General features: G+C 42.0%; 1 protein-coding gene across 1 annotated transcript in view; it reads left to right on the top strand.

The window, feature by feature from the left end:
• The window catches only part of LOC106608176 (leucine-rich repeat and fibronectin type-III domain-containing protein 2-like), a 181362-nt gene extending 177474 nt beyond the window's left edge, over positions 1 to 3888 (top strand). The window contains exon 5 of the mRNA XM_014205961.2: positions 696 to 3888. Within this exon, the coding sequence (XP_014061436.1) occupies positions 696 to 1719 (1024 nt within the window). The 3' untranslated portion in view covers positions 1720 to 3888. The remainder of the gene's footprint in view (positions 1 to 695) is intronic.
• Positions 3889 to 18200: the final 14312 nt, after the last annotated feature.

Genomic DNA, 18200 nt, shown 5'->3' with positions numbered 1-18200 from the left:
AGCTTATCACATGGGTGTTTATTTCCAGCATACTACATGGGTGTGCATGGCCAGCTACTGTGACTGAATGATTGATGTTGTCGAACAGCTCCGAGCCAGTTCCCTGGACATACCTCGTCATGTTCTCAGACAGGTTCCTGCCTTATAAGCAGACTAAGACTCGCCTGAGCAACATAGGTATCTGAGGCTCTAGCTGTTACAGAAGCCTTTCAATCTTCTCCTTTTCCCTCTCTTTCACTCTTTTTTCACTCTTTTCCTCTGTGTTCTGGTTATTTATTCTTCTCACATCTCCATGGCTCAGACATGGGGTAGAGCGTCTGTTTGCTGCAGCAGGACAGATGGTTTAGAGAGATAAAGCCAATTACAGCTGTCTGTCTGTTAGACTAGAACCTCAACCACAAAGAGACTTAACACTGGACAACTCCTCAGGAATGAACCTAAGAACACAGAAGCCCTGCTTTTCTTTCAGTGGAAATGACATAAAGAACACTCAAGCACAGTTTTATATTGATATGAAATGTATGGTGTTAAGAAAGATGCATGTTAATAGCATTATCCTCCAAATCAATTAAATTGTATCAAATGTGGTAGGTTTTCACAGCTGACTTTCCCAGGTTTTCACGGATGTCCAACAATGATTATGCTGACTCGACTCAGTCATCACCATGTTTAACTCTTCCTCTCCATTTCTATAGGATGATCCCAGCCTCCAGCCAAGCCTTCCTGGTGACCAACTTGGTGTCGGGGACCAAGTACGATTTGTGTGTCCTGGCCGCCTGGGACGACACCGCCACCACCCTGACGGCCACCAACGTGGTGGGCTGTGCCCAGTTCTTTACCCGCGATGACTACACACAGTGCCAGTCTCTCCACAGCCAGTTTCTGGGGGGCACCATGATCCTGGTGGTGGGTGGCATCATCGTGGCGACGCTACTCGTCTTCATCGTTATCCTGATGGTGCGCTACAAAGCCACCGACCATGAGGGGGGTGGCATCGGGGGGAGCGGCAAGCTGACCAGCGTTAGTGACACCCACTCACAGAACAATGGGGGCCGGCTGGGACAGAACGGCGTGCCCCTTCCCCTGCCCAAACCAAAGGCCAAAGTGACCCTCCAGGATGAGGTGGTGGAGTTTAAATGTGGTTCCCTCCAGAGCACCTCGTCCTCATCCTCGTCGGGGGGCTCGGTGGTCGGGGAGGGTTCCTACAGCCCCAACAGCACCCTGGCCATTATGTGGAGGCAGGCTGCCCCCTCTAAGCCCAGGGCAAACCTGGATCACCTGTTGGGGGCCTTCAACTCCCTAGAGCTCCGGGGGCCCCAGGGCAGGGGAGACCTGGGGGAGCCCTCATCCAGCAGTAGCACTCCGGTGGCGGGTGGCGATAGGCCCCACACGGACAGAGAGCCCCTGCTGGGCCGGACAATGGACTCGCGGCTGAGCCGGCTGCTCATGCTGTCTCATGACTCCAAACCAAAAAGGAGCCAGTCGTTTGACATGGGGGACTGTATGGATACAGATCAACAAACAGACCAAGCGATGGCCTCTAGCACCTCCACTGCCACAACGCCGGTGTGCAGTTACCCGCGGCGCATCAGCAACATCTGGACTAAGAGGAGCCTGTCTGTGAACGGCATGCTGCTACAGTGTGACGAGGAAGGGGATATGGGGGGGGGCAAGGGGACCTTTGACAGCCAAGAGTGGGTCATGGAGAGTACCGTCTAGGAGAGATGAGGATTTGCTTTGTGTCTTCTAAAACACTGCCCCAGAGAGATAGCAATACGCCTCAGTTCTGATAGACCTCCAGGCTGGAGGAGAAGTCCATGCCTCCTCCCTCCTCGTCCTGCATGGAATTCATTCATGTTAATCTATTGTGGATCCTCCATTGTTGTGACAGATATGTACAAAGTTCCCCCAAGTGGGTAAGTCGGCTAATGACGCTTGGTGGATGGAGCTGATTCGTGGAGTGTGGTTGTTTTGTGTTTGTATGTGTGTGTTCTCTACATGGGGACGGGGAATGCACAGTAATGGTCAACTTCAAACTACAAGTAAGGCATGCAATGAAACCTAGGAAATGGGAAGCAGGCCTGATGTTCCTAAGGAGAGCCATGGTTTCTCTGACACAAGGAACGTGAAACAAATCACTGTATTTGTTGACTTGTAAAATGGCATAACAGTGAAAGTCCCTCTTGTTACTGTTGCTGAGATGATGGGCCATGCATGGCCCTGGACTAATACTGCTGTAAGTGAATATGAAATATGTAATGAATTTAATGTTTTTACATGTTTTATTTTGCTGATCAAACACACATTGTCTAATACTGTTTTTCCCCTCTGAACACGACGGGGCTCTGACTTCAATATTTGCATTATGAAAAACCTCAATATACTGTCAGGTCCAAAATGATTGGCACCCTTGATAAAGATGAACTTAAAAGACTGCACAAAATAAATAATACAAATACTGAGCTATATTGTATGCAAAAAAAGGACATTATATTATTTTGTACTAATACATTTGCTCAGAGAAAGAGGTGACATCAAAATAGAGCTCTTTGGTTACGTACACCAGTGGTGGGTTTGGTGTCGAAAACTGAAGCATATGCATAAAAGTACCTCATACCTAAGGTAAAATATGATGATGCATCTTTGATGTTATGGGGCTATTTTGTATCCACTGGTCCTTTGGCCCTTGTTAAGGTCAACGGCATCGTGAACTTTACCAAATACCAGAAGATTGTAGCCAAAAACCTGGTTCCCTCTGCCAGGAGGCTGACACTTTGATATAACTGGATCTTCCAGCAAAACATCAAAATCTACAAAGAAATTGTTTATTGACCACAAAATCAACATTTTGCAATGGCCATCTCAGCCTCCACTTGAACCCCATTGAAAACCTGCGGTTTGAATTGAAAAGCGCAGTCTATAAGCGCAGACGAAGGATGTCAAGGATCTGGAAGGATTCTGTATGGAGGAACGATCTAAGATCTCTCCCAATGTGTTCTCCAATCTCATAAAACATTTGAGAAAAAGGCTCAGTGCTGTTATCCTCGCAAGGGGAGGGTGCTGTAGTACTAAAAACAGGGGTGACAATACATTTAATCCCTATCTTTCTTAGATTTGTTTTATTACTTATTAAACAAAAGCCCTTTCCCTGAGTGTAAAATAATATGATTTTTTTTTAAAAGTAGCATGCAGTTTGTATTATTTATTTTATACAGCCTTTTTTGTTCCTCTTTAACAAGGGTGGCAATAATTATGGACCTGACCGTATATCCATCCGCATTTTTTTAATATCTGCAGTACCATATGTACACTTTATATAGGCAATTTAGTTAATCATTAAAAAAAATGTATATATGAAATGATTTCATGAAACCACTGTATTTGAATATTTTAACTTTGTATACAGAATGTTTATTTGAGGCTTCATTAAATAATGCCATATCTGGTTCCTATCAAGTTGTATTCATGTATAAAGCGAGCAAACAATTCATCCTCAAAACCATGAAATATTTTTTTTAAGATAGCAATGTGAAATGGGTAAGGTCTTAAGTGAAAATGTAACTGTTATCGTGATGTCACTTAAAAGGTTCATTAGAGGGGAGTCCTATAATGAGTTTCAGCAAAAGAACATGGCCCCTGTTGGCCTCCAAATCAATTAACCCAGTATAGAGCTAACAACCAGCAGGAGTTTACCCTCTCTTGCACAGAAAGATTAAGCCCTCAGAAAAACTGCAGCTCAACATGCTTAATCTTTGAGAGACAAGCATCCTTCTCCAATTCCAAGGAACATTTTTACTTTTTCATGTACACTACCATTCAAAAGTTTGGGGTCACTTAGAAATGTCCTTGTTTTTGAAAGAAAATAAAAATTTTTGTTCATTAAAATAATATCAAATTGATCAGAAATACAGTGTAGACATTGTTAATGTTGTAAATGACTATTGTAGCTGGAAATGGCTGATTTTTTTATGGAATATCTACGTATATCTGCGTACAGAGGCCCATTATTAGCCAACATCACTCCTGTGTTCCAATGGAACGTTGTTTTAGCTAATCCAAGTTTATCATTTTAAAAGTCTAATTGATCATTAGAAAACCCTTTTGCAATTATGTTAGCACAGCTGAAAACTGTCGTTCTGATTAAAGAAGCAATAAAACTGGCCTTTTTTAGACTAGTTGAGTATCTGGAGCATCAGCATTTCTGGGTTTAATTACAGGCTCAAAATAGCCAAAAACAAAAACCTTTCTTCTGAACCTCGTCAGTATTTTCTTGTTCTGAGAAATGAAGGCTATCCCATGCAAGAAATTGCCAAGAAACTGAAGATCTCATACAACTCTGTGTTCTACTCCCTTCACAGAACAGCGCAAACTGTCTCTAACCAGAATAGAAAGAGGAGTGGGAGGCCCCGGTGCACAACTGAGCAAGAGGACAAGTACATTAGAGTGTCTAGTTTGAGAAACTGACGCCTCACAAGTCCTCAACTGGCAGCTTCATTAAATAGTACCCGCAAAACACCAGTCACAGTGAAGAGGCGACTCCGGGATGCTGGCCTTCTAGGCAGAGTTCCTTTGTCCAGTGTCTGTGTTCTTTTGCCCATCTTAATCTTTTCTTTTCATTGGCCAGTCTGAGATATGGCTTTTTCTTTGCAACTCTGCCTGGAAGGCCGTCATCCCGGAGTCGCATCTTCACTGTTGACGCTGAGACTGGTGTTTTGCAGGTACTATTTAATGAGGCTGCAAGTTGAGGACATGTGATGCGTCTGTTTCTCAAACTTGACACTACTGTACTTGTCTACTGTACTTGTCCTCTTGCTCAGTTGTGCACTGGGGCCTCCCACTCCTCTATTCTATTCTGGTTAGAGACAGTTTGCGCTGTTCTGTGAAGGGAGTAGTACACAGCATTGGCAATTTATCGCATGGAATAGCCTTCATTTCTCAGAACAAGAATAGACTGATGAGTTTCAGCAGAAAGGCCTTTGTTTTTGGCCATTTTGAGCTTGTAATCGAACCCACAAATGCTGATGCTCCAGATACTGAACTAGTCTAAAGAAGGCCAGTTTTATTGCTTCTTTAATCTGCACAACAGTTTTCAGCTGTGATAACATAATTGCAAAAGGGTTTTCTAGTGATCATTTAGCCTTTTAAAATGGTAAACTTGGATTAGCTAACACAACGTGCCATTGGAACACAGGATTGATGTTGGCTGATAATGGGCCTCTGTACGCCTATGTAGATATTCCATAAAAAAACCTGCCGTTTCCAGCTACAATAGTGAGTTACAACATTAACAAAGTCTACACTGTATTTTTGATCAATTTGATGTTATTTTAATGGACAAAAAATGTGCTTTGGTTTCAATAACAAGGACATTTCTAAGTGACCCCAAGCTTTTGAATGGTAGTGTACTTAGATACACTTACCTGTGTAATGTATCTGGATCTCATCACCTAAAATGTTTGACATTTGAGGGTAAGCAAAAACCTTGCCTCCCTCAGCAGTTATTGGCATGAGAAATGTACTGGAAATTCATGGTAAACTGTCTGTGTCTAGGAATTATCAAACTTGATTTTCTTTTGTTTGGTAGCATAAATTGACAGGTACCATAAATGTACAGTGCAAAATGGCTCTCAACTATGCTGAAGTTGTTGGCTTTTCTGTAACGTGTACAACTTGCATGTTTACCGAGGACTAACTCATGGGCCCGTTAAGAACCTTATACGCTATCTGTCTTTCCTCACATTGTGTTGTCTGAATTACTTTTTTGTGACATTCTGGATCAACTGCATCTGTACATTGACTCTGTATATTGACTTTTTATATATATAATTGATGGAGAATGAACAAAAGCTGTACACTAGTGTCTTTATTTTCTTGGTAGGCATATAGAAATAAAGAGGTGCCTCACTGTATATTTACAGTATAACCATTTATATTTCTCATTTGGAGTTGTAGACAATGTTTCTGTGGTCAAACCTATTGTTTTTTGCTACAAAAATATAAAAAAATCTAGATAATCTGAGCGTTCGTGTTTTGTCAGACCCTCATTATAAGACGTGGTAATGTGCAACATTTGTCATGTAATTGTATTGCATTGTTTAGCAATGATCTTCTATTGTCAGCCTCTGGTAGGTCCGGGGTAAACAGTAAGTAGATCTGTATGAAGCAGCTCTGAGGAGATCATGGATTTCTGGGAATTTCAGCATTCCAGAACCAATGTGGATTTCAGCGTTCCGGAATCCCGGAGAGCACCTCAGCATCACATGTCACACCACTAATTGGCCCGACTGACGTCCAATTCGGAGAAAAAAAGGAATGGGTTACCCCGCATTAACCTGCCCTGGACTCCTTACGTCATAGCATAGCCGGACTAGGATAAGGGGAAGTCTCCTAACACCCTGTGTTGACGATCTTATTCACATGCCTCCTAGATATCCACTTAGCTCCTGCATGCATTTTAAAACGGGTTTGTGCAGGGGAAGAGTTGGAGGCAAGTAGGGGCATAAATGAGCTTAACCAGGGGAGATCATGTGGTTAGAGGTGGAGTGAGGTGTATAAAGCCCCTTTTAAGCCAAAGCAGAGTGCACACTGGGTCGTATTTGTTAGGCACCAAGATGAAGATTATGGACTGAAACACGGAACTACTACCTGAACTTGTCCGATAAGAAACACTCATTCTTGCTTTCCGTTGCAAATTGTTTTGTTATGGTGTGCCCGAATGAATATGACCCTGCCCACTGGGCAAAAACGTTTGAATCAACGTAGTTTCCACGTGATTTCAACAAAGAAATGTATGTGTGATGACATTGAATCAACTTGGAAAACTGATTGGATTTGGTGTGTGGACCCTGTGGGGGAACGTGCATGTGAGGGATATTTAAGGGGTGTGAGACGCTCTGTGCTGGGTGAGAAAGATGGTGATGGTGGCTGGTGGGTGGCATGGTGGGTAGAGCAGAGGAGAGGTAATAGTGCATAGTTCTGGCTCAGTGTGGAGGAGGCACAGCTTGCATGGCAGGCTGCCCATGGCTCAGACCCTCCCCACCACATCCATATAGAGGCGCTGCAGCAGCAGAGGACAGGATAGGATAGGAGGCTGTCAGTCTCAGTAATTCAATGTGATTCAAAACGCAGCATCATATGATACAAAATGCATCATACGGGGATGATTTCTGCATTTTGAAAGTTATTTATCTTGAAAACTTGATTGCTGACAAGCAAAACATTTTGAGACCATGTCAACAATGGTCTAATGAAACAAATACAAATACCAAAAGTTTTCCTTTAAGGATTCTCGTTGATTGCAATGCCTTAATGCAATATAAACACTTAATGATTTACCCATCATCAATTACCAATGGGTTTTAACTTATTGTAATGACCTCGAAAGATCATAAATAAGAGAATGTCCACAACATTTCTTGAGTTTTTTATGAATTGAATGGTTTATTGACCCAGAACGAGCACAGGCTACTGTCTGGCCGTAACTTATGCCAAATAAATACGACATAACAATATCAGGTATTCAATTCACTGTCAGGACCTAGATAAAGGGATAACAATGCAAGCATGGAAATATACCAGACATGAAGTGCCCAGCCCCTTCCCAGCCTGTCCGCTGTTCCACCAACCAGTGTCTTTATTTTCTTGGTAGGCATACAGAAATAAAGTGGTTTCTCACTGTATATTTACAGTATAACCATGTATATTTCGCACCTGGATTTGTAGACAATGTTTCTGCTGTCCAAAATATTGTGTTTTGCTACAAAAATAGAAAAAAAAATCTAGATATTCTGAAACTTTCGTGTTTTGTCAGACCCTTATTATAAGACGTGGTAATGTGCAACATTTGTCATGTAATTGTATTGCATTGTTCAGCAATGATCTTCTATTGTCAGCCTCTGGTAGGTCTGGGGTAAACAGTAAGTAGATCTGTATGAAGCAGCTCTGAGGAGATCATGGATTTCTGGGAATTTCAGCGTTCCGGAATCCCGGAGACTACCTCAGCATCACATGTCAGACCACTAATTGGCCTGACTGACGTCCAATTCGGAGAAAAAAAACTAATGGGTTACCCCGCATTAACCTGCCCTGGACTCCTTACGTCATAGCATAGCCGGACTAGGATAAGGGGAAGTCTCCTAACACCCTGTGTTGACGATCTTATTCACATGCCTCCTAGATATCCACTTAGCTCCTGCATGCATTTTAAAATGGGTTTGTGCAGGGGAAGAGTTGGAGGCAAGTAGGGGCATAAATGAGCTTAACCAGGGGAGATCATGTGGTTAGAGGTGGAGTGAGGTGTATAAAGCCCCTTTTAAGCCAAAGCAGAGTGCACACTGGGTCGTATTTGTTAGGCACCAAGATGAAGATTATGGACTGAAACACGGAACTACTACCTGAACTTGTCCGATAAGAAACACTCATTCTTGCTTTCCGTTGCAAATTGTTTTGTTATGGTGTGCCCGAATGAATATGACCCTGCCCACTGGGCAAAAACTTTTGAATCAACGTAGTTTCCACGTGATTTCAACAAAAAAATGTATGTGTGATGACATTGAATCAACTTGGAAAACTGATTGGATTTGGTGTGTCTGCATGGACCCTATTGGGGAATGTGCATGTGAGGGATATTTAAGGGGTGTGAGACGCTCTGTGCTGGGTGAGAAAGATGGTGATGGTGGCTGGTGGGTGGCATGGTGGGTAGAGCAGAGGAAAGGTAATAGTGCATAGTGCTGGCTCAGTGTGGAGGAGGCACAGCTTGCATGGCAGGCTGCCCATGGCTCAGACCCTCCCCGCCACATCCATATAGAGGCGCTGCAGCAGCAGAGGACAGGATAGGATAGGAGGCTGTCAGTCTCAGTAATTGAATGTGATTCAAAACGCAGCATCATATGATACAAAATGCATCATACGGGGATGATTTCTGCATTTGGAAAGTTACATATCTTGAAAACTTGATTGCTGACAAGCAAAACATTTTGAGACCATGTCAACAATGGCCTAATGAAACAAATACAAATACCAAAAGTTTTCCTATAAGGAATCTCGTTGATTGCAATGCCTTAATGCAGTATAAACATTCAATGATATACCCATCATCAATTACCAATGGGTTTTAACTTATTTTAATGACCTCGAAAGATCATAAATGAGAGAATGTCCACAACATTTCTTGAGTTTTTTATGAATTGAATGGTTTACTGACCCACAAAGAGCACAGTCTACTGTCTGGCGTAACCTATGCCAAATAAATATGACATAACAATATCAGGTATTCAATTCACTGTCAGGACCTAGATAAAGGGATAACAATGCAAGCATGGAAATATACCAGACATGAAGTGCCCAGCCCCTTCCCAGCCTGTCCGTTGTTCCACCAACCACATGGACGCCTGGCACTGACACATTCCAGGCATTCCCTTCATCGAACCCCGCCTAAACCAGAGCTAACTGATAAACGTGCCCTAATAACCACACAACAACAGAACATCAGAACGCAGGCATATATAGTGCATTTGGAAAGTATTCAGACCCCTTGACTTTTTCCCCAAAAATATTATGACACAGCCTTATTCTAAAAATGATTAAATTGTTTTTTTTTTCTGATCAATATATACAAAATATCACATGATGACAAAGCAACAAGTTTTTGCAAGTGTATTAAAAATAAAAACGGAAATGTTACGTTTACATAAGTATTCAGACCCTTTACTCAGTACTTTGCTGAAGCACCTTTGGCAGCGAATACACCTCGAATCTTCTTGGGTATGACGCTTCAAGCTTGGCACACCTGTATTTGGGGAGTTTCTCACATTCTTCTCTGCAGATCCTCTCAAGCTCTGTTAGGTTGGATGGGGAGCGTCACTGCACAGCTCTAGCTGGGCCACTCAAGGAGATTCAGAGACATGTCCCGAAGCCACTCCTGCATTGTCTTGGCTGCGTGCTTAGGGTCGTTGTCCTGTTGGAAGGTGAACCTTCGCCCTAGTCTGAGGTCCTGAGCACTCTGGAGCAGGTTTTCATCCAGAATCTCTCTGTACTTTGCTCCGTTCATATTTCCCTCGATCCTGACTAGTCTCCCAATCCCGGTCGCTAAAAAACATCCCCACGTTATGATGAAGCCACCACCATGCTTCACAGCAGGGATGGTGCTAGGTTTCCTCCAGTCGTGATGCTTGGTATTCAGGCCAAAGAGTTCAATCTTGGTTTCATTAGACCAGAGAAAATTGTTTCTCATGGTCTGAGAGGTTTTAGGTGCTTTTGGCAAACTGCAAGTGAGCTGTCATGTGCCTTTTACTGAGGAGTAGCTTCCGTCTTGCCATTCTACCATAAAGGCCTGACTGGTGGAGTGCTGCAGAGATCGTTGTCCTTCTGGAAGTTTCTCCCATCTCCACAGAGGAACTCTGCAGCTCTGTCAGAGTGACCATTGGGTTCTTGGTCACCTCCCTGACCAGGGCCCTTCTCCCCTGACTGCTCAGTTTGGCCGGGCGGCCAGCTCTAGGAAGAGCCTTGGTGGTTGCAGAATTCTTCCATTTAAGAATGATGGTGGCCACTGTGTTCTTGGGGACCTTCAATGCTGCACAAATCCTGTCTTGGAGCTCTACGGACAATTCCTTCATGGCACTGTCAACCGCGCGACCTTATATAGACAGGTGTGTGCCTTTCCAGATCATGTCCAATCCATTGAATTTACAACAGGTGGACTCCAGTCAAGTTGTAGAAACATCTCAAGGATGGTCAATGGAAACAGAATGCACCTGAGCTCAATTTCGAACTCATAGCAAAGGGTCTGAATACTTACATGTATAAGGTATTTTGTTTTTTTATTTGTAATGAATATTAATAAATAAACAGTTTGTCGCTTTGTTATTATTGAGGTATTGTGTGCAGATCGATGACATTATTTTTGTATCAAATTAAGAATAAGGCTGTAACATAACAAAATGTGGAAAAAGTTAAGTGGTCAGAATACTTGTAACTGTCCAAATGGGTCGCCACTAAGGTTAAAGTGGAAACTTGGTGTTTTTACTGATTCTAAGTGCAAAAAATAATATTTGATGGGTCGCATGGATACACTTGTGTTGTGCCTATATGACCAGTGTTCTACACAAACACCCATTCTCTTCATCTCTAAAACTTTATGAAATAGAACATAGTCAACAAATACATGTTGCAGTATTTACAATTGCATAAACAACTTACCACGAACTTACTACCTGAAAACCAAACAAGTGCATGAGATGTTTCTTCCTGGAACCTTTCAGAAGTGTGTCCTTACTGCACCAAATAATCAGGGTCATCTTGACTCGTGTGGATTATTTACTTGGTCGTGTGGCTGTTCTTCCAGGGTTGCCATAACTGAAACATGAATCCCGAGGTGGAGAGTATTGGTGTACTGGAGCCATGGGAAGTGCCAGGGGGAATGGAACCCATTGGCTGAAACCTTCCACTTAGCCATTAGGGTCTTATTGAGCATTGACAACATGATGTCTAGCATAGGAAAAGGTTGATCTATTTAACATAACTCTAGAGAGCACCACACACAGTCGTATATGTTTTCCATATTTGATTATGCCTGTATTTTGTATAATTTACAACTGAAGTTACAGTGAAGTTACAGTTACAGAATACTGATGAGGTAAAATTGAATAGGTAGGTGCCTTTATTAAAATGAGTGAGCTTTAAAGAACATTCAGATATGCATAGACAGACACCTATGTGATGTGCAGAAGTGGTCAACATCCCACATAATACAGTAGTGCCTCCCTGTGGTTGTAAGTTACCTGTACAGATTGTTGAAATACAGTAGAATCATTTGCCAAGTACATTTACACATACTCAGACTTCTACTTGGTGATATGGTACTGCTAGTGATAGACAACGTTTATAGACAGAATACAGACAGATGAATTTACATACATTGTATACAAATAGGTAGAGTGAACGTAAGAGAATGAGCAGTGGATCTGGAGTGGATAACTGGAGGTTGAAGGTTACAAGGACCTCAGTAACCTCTAAGGCAGATAAAGTAAAACCAAAAGTCAACAAAATGACAGATGTCTGTGAACAAAGATGAAAATGGACATCATGCTAATATTAACTCAATGAATTTACCTACAGTAAGCTCTTGAGTGAGACTGCCCCGTCCAAGTTGAATATATTTACAATAGGTCTATAGAAACAGGCCGAAGGACCTACAAACAGGATATGTAAATTGAGGACGTTATCCAATCACATTTTTGACTGGTCAACAGAGTTGTTCTTCACATTGGTCGACAGATTCATGTCCCAAGGAAATTCATACACCACATAGTGAAATGGGGGTAGGCCTTTTGGGCTCCCGAGTGGTGCAGCTGTCTAAGGCCCTGCATCTCAGTGCTTGAGACATCACTACAGACACCCTGGTTCAAATCCAGGCTGTATCTCAACCAGCTGTGATTGGGAGTCCCATAGGGTGGTGCACAATTGGCCCAGCGCTGTCTGGGTTTGGCCATTGTAGGCCGTGAATGAGAATTTGTTCTTAATTGACTTGCCTAGTTAAATAAAGGTAAAATTAAAAAATACAACTGATGTATCCACTGGGTCATGTTCTAAATTATTAAACACAGACTCAAAGCTTTATTTGTGAAGTGAGTGACAGCTGTGTTCCTGTATGTTGGGGGTCAAATGTTATAGGAGTAGGTAGAGGTCAATCACCCCAGTGACTAGCATAAGCAGGTAGCTAGAGACCACAGTTTAATACTACTGTATTTCAAACCATAGAAAAATCCAGTAAAGGAGTGGACTCCCATTCTATTTATACTTAAATGGAAGATCTGGGTTGCCTGGCGGCAGATAGCCTAGCGGTTAAGAACATTTGGCCACTAAGTGTAAATATTGCTGGTTCTAATCCCCGAGCCGACTAGGTGAAATATCTATTGATGTGCCCTTTAGCAAGGCACTTAACCCAAATTACTCCTGTAAGTCACTCTGGATACGAGTGTCTGCTAAATGATTAAGGGCTCTGTTCAATCAAGACCCATATCCACAAAGCATCTCAAAGTAGGAGTGTGGATCTAGGATCTGTCCATATAATCTTATTCATTATGATCTAAAAAACTGATCCCAGATCAGCACTCCTACTCTTGAGACACTTTGAGGATAAGTGCTAAGGAGTATTTTTCTCTGCACAGCTGAGTATTTTTCTCCACACATACAGGAGTAATGAAGGCCTAGTTCACAAATTTCATGGAATTATTATTATTATTTTTATTTTTTTATTCATCGTGCGGTGCTGCAGCCTAACCTTAACCTCTAACCCCTAGCCTAGCTAACATTAGCCACAACAAATTGGAATTCGAAACATGTCATACATTTTGCAAATGCGTAACATAATGTACCAATTGCAATTCGGAACATATCATACTAATTGTTATTTGTTACATATTATACCATATTATCCACAAATTAATGCATACCATTACAAAACATAATATATAATCTTAATTGAAGTCTTCCAGATTTACGTTTAATATGTTACGTTTACCCCTGAGTCCAGGTTGGGTGATACCCATGACTTGATGTTTCAGGTCAATTGAACTCAAACAGCTTCTGGTAAACAATATTGACATAAAGAAAGGTTATGTTTGGGTCTACCCCACTTTTTGTGTCTACTCCAGTGATTTCCTTTTATGTGTTTTGTTATGTTGTTGCTTGTCATTCTGCTATGACTAGGGTTGGCTTTTTTTGTTCCTTTTGAACTGTGTGCACCTGTCAGTGCATCTGTCAGTTCACTAATATGAATTTCTGCAACAGTCAGTTCACTAAAGCAACTAACCGGTAAAGATGAACAAAATAAGGTAAGGTTTTCCGATCTTTCTGGAAATGTTCCTGCTATATTTGTATACTGTATTAATGCATTTGTTTCAAGTTACATGCATTTATGTTTTGTCCAAGACAATTCATCTATGTATCAATCTCAGCTGCATATCAGCAGCATACCACCCTGCATCACACTGCTGGCTTGCCTTTGAACTAAAGCAGGGTTGGTCCTGGTCAGTCCCTGGATGGGAGACCAGATGCTGCTGGAAGTGGTTTTGGAGGATCAGTAGGGGCACTCTTCTTACAGGGCTATTCTTAATGGTCTAAGCCGTTGGAGGGGTTCTAAGATGACATATGGAATTGTTTTCAGAAGGTCATACCATGGATTATTTAGCTATTTGATAAAAAGAAATTAGGACCCCTTTAGGTATCAAAATAAACATTTTTACATTTTGCATTTGGCCTTTACTACTATAGCCCATAGAAATACATTGAATAGCACATGCATAAATGGCAAAATAGAAAGTTTTAAAAAATTATCTTAAGGTTTTGAAGCGTCTGGCCTATATATAGGAGATATAAGAAACCTCAGGAAATATTTATTTTTCTTGACACATTTAACCCCTTTTTTGTTGGCAAAAAACTACCTCCATTCTTCCATTCTTTTGTAGGAGTTACCTTTAGACGAATTCTGTGACAAAACGGAGACACCATCGAGTCTCCCCTTTCTTTAGAGTGGTAAAGAAAGAGGAAAGAGTTATCGGGGGATGCAAAGTATATTTTGGAAGCAGGTGCTTCCACACAGGTGCGGTTCCTGACTTAATTAAGCAATTAAAACTTAGGCTCATGTTGAAAAATGTAAGTTGGCAATTATTTTGGCTACCATGACTAGAATAAGAGATCTCAGTGACTTTGAAAGAGGGGTCTCAAATGAGCATGGGGGTTTAAAGGGTGTGTGTGTGTGTGTGTGTGTGTGTGTGTGTGTGTGTGTGTGTGTGTGTGTGTGTGTGTGTGTGTGTGTGTGTGTGTGTGTGTGTGTGTGTGTGTGTGTGTGTGTGTGTGTGTCTTAGTCACCAGATCTCATATGTAGTATGTAAATTTCGGTTCTGAGAGAGACTTGGACAATTATTCAAATGAACGTCTTTATTCAACATCGATTAATTATTGCAAGAATGAAACCGTCGACTCTAGGTTGTGTTACCGAGAGCTTAACTGATAATGAAAAATCAACGATGTTATATAGGCCCTAAATGCTCAGTCAGTCATTTCCCATAAGCCATCTTGATCCATCTCCTGGTTATTTGCACAGGATGTTGTTTTACTTCCAACCCGGCTTAGTTTCCCAGTTGCCAGGAAGATGAGACAATGACACATTGTTCTACACTCTTCTAGGCCTTCTCTATCTCGGGTCACACACAAACATCTTGTCTATAGAATGCCAGCTTTTAAAATGTTATCACCAAATCATTGTCAGCTCAAGCTATCCCTAGCAAAACCCATTTCCTTAACCAGATGCCCAGACAAACTGCAGGAAGCTAGAGTGGAGACCATAAAAACTCAGCATTAGCAGGCCAGTCTTACTCTTAGTTAAATATATAACCGTTTACTATTAATATCAAACAAATCAGGTAAGTATGTAATTTTTCCCTGACACATCCCTGCGTTTTCCACCACCATCAATGAAACACCAAATTACGTAATTTCTCATGGAAGAATGGACTCAGCAATATTTGGACTAAGAGGAGCCTGTATGTGAACGGCATGCTGCTACAGTGTGACGAGGAAGGGGATTTGGGGGGAAGCAAGGGGACCTTCGACAGCCAAGAGTGGGTCATGGAGAGTACCGTCTAGGAGAGATGAGGATTTGCTTTGTGTCTTCTAAAACACTGCCCCAGAGAGATAGCAATACGCCTCAGTTCTGATAGACCTCCAGGCTGGAGGAGAAGTCCATGCCTCCTCCCTCCTCGTCCTGCATGGAATTCATTCATGTTAATCTATTGTGGATCCTCCATTGTTGTGACAGATATGTACAAAGTTCCCCCAAGTGGGTAAGTTGGCTAACGACGCTTGGTGGACGAAGCTGATTCATGGAGTGAGAGAGATTTGTGTTTGTATGTGTGTGTTCTCTGGGGAGGGGGAACATACACAGTAATGGTCAACTACAAATTATGGCATGCAATGAAACCTAGGAAATGGGAAGCAGGCCTGTTGTAGACAATGTTTCTTTCTTCAAACCTATTGCTTTTTGCAACAAAAATATAATAAGAGATATTCTGAAACATTCATGTTGTGTCAGACCCTCATTATAAGACGTGGTAAAGTGCAACATTTGTCAAGTAATTGTATTGCATTGTTCAGCATTGATCTTCTATTGTCAGCCTCTGGTAGGTCCGTATGAAGCAGCTCTGAGGGGCTCATGGATTTCCTTGAATTTCACCATTCCAGAACCAATGTGGATTTCAGCATTCCGGAATCCCGGGGACAGCTACCTCTGCTTTACATGTCAAGTCTGACCACTAATTGACCGCTAATTGACCCTACTGACATCCAATTCTGAGAAAACTCATGGAAAACCGCATTAACCTGCTCTGAACTCCTTAGGTCACAGCATAGCCAGAATAGGATAAGGGGAAGTCTCTTAACACCCTGTGTTGACGATCTCATTCACATGCCTTCTCAACTTAGTTAATGTGTGCATTTTACAATGTTGGGACACACTGGGGTGCTGCACCATGCTGCACCATGGCCCACAGAAAAAAATCTAGATAATCTGATGATCTCATTCACATGCCTCCATGTGAATTCACTTTGCTCCTGCATGCATTTTACTAAGGGGTTGTGCAGGGGGAGAATTAGAGCTCTCTTTTTAATAGAGGCCATCAAAACTCGTTTTTTCACACAATTGCATAGTCTATTCGTCTTATTCTGGAACGTCACAGTGATCGCGGCGAGTTAGTTGCAATTGTTTTTCTATTTCCGGCAACGCTAGCGAATGCTAGAGGCGCGAGACCAAAGTGACACTTTTAGTTGAGAGATTGATAGTTTTACACTGACAGAACCGCACACACTCCTAAAATCGATCAACATGACAAGCATTATATGTTCAGTATGAGGCTGTCACAATAATTGGATGAAGAGGAGGCAGTTTTTACAACAACAATGTTTTGAACACCAACCTCTACGATGTCGATCTGAAAGTACCTGTGGAGCCCCATACGACCTGCATCCACCTCCTAAAGAGACTGTCGTTGCGACTCTGGCTCAAAATGTTAAACCTAAAGAAACCACCAAAATGTCCCTTCGTGTGCTCCTACCACTTCTTTGACAAGAAGCCTAGAGTGGAGCATACTTATCCAGAAAAATGGCTTGGCTACGATGCTCCACTTGTGAAGAAGTGTCGGGCGTTGGTCAGGCAGTGACAGGTAAGCCAAACGCTTGAGCAGTTTGCCTGCTCTCATTGTGTGTCTCCCTCTTGCTCTTGTATCTAAGCACAGTCTCATAATAGCACAATTGATTTCCTCTACAACTCAATAAAAAAAATCCCATTTTATATACTTAATTATTATGATTATTAAATATTATTAGGAGCGTTCATGCAGTATGGTGTTTTATTGTACGGTTTTGTCCATTGAATTGTTTAACAAGTCATACTGATTAATTAACAGATGACAGGCTCAAGCGTTCACCAAATTGAAAATGGGGATTGACCAACACAGATAGAAGGAATGGATTTGCCTTCAGAGAAGGATGCCCAAACCCAATGGGAAGACCCATCTCTAAGTGATCACAACTACAGCTCAGGTGATCATGTAAAGCCCACTACCTGTGAGGCAGGGACACAGTGCCCAGCAGCACCTCTACAAAACCCTGCTGAGGAACGAAGCACTCTGTCCACTGCATACAGGCTTGTCTCTTGCTGCCTTTTCTACCCTGGCGGAACATCTTCTACCCCTCTACAAAGGCAGCTTTTAGTTAGACCTGACAGACCAACTTTCGATGACACTGATGAAGCTGACGCTCAACTTGCTGCAGCAGTACCTAGCAGAAAGGTTTGGTGTTTCCCGGAATATTGTCAGTCGAGTGATTAGTTATTGGATTGACGGAAGAGAATCTGAGGGAGTACATTCCATGGTTGCCAAGAGAGACCATCAGTGCTACAATGCAGAGGTGGGACTAAGTCATTGTTTTACAAGTCACAAGAAAGTCTCAAGTCTTAGCACTCAAGTCCCAAGTCAAGTCAGGCAAGTCCAAGTCAAGTCTCAAGTCAAGACCGACAAGTCTCAAGTCAAGTCCTAAACGTTGAGCTTCGAGTCCTAAACAAGTCATAATTTGCTCTTCACCAAATGTAATACCATTTCATATTTTTAACAAAAGTAATAGTTAGTATATTACATTTACACAAATCA

This window comes from Salmo salar, chromosome ssa06 (assembly GCF_905237065.1).
Source record: "Salmo salar chromosome ssa06, Ssal_v3.1, whole genome shotgun sequence".
In the NCBI taxonomy this organism is placed as follows: domain Eukaryota; kingdom Metazoa; phylum Chordata; class Actinopteri; order Salmoniformes; family Salmonidae; genus Salmo; species Salmo salar.
Note: the sequence above shows the minus strand (reverse complement) of the source record. Positions and strands in the feature narration are given on the sequence as shown.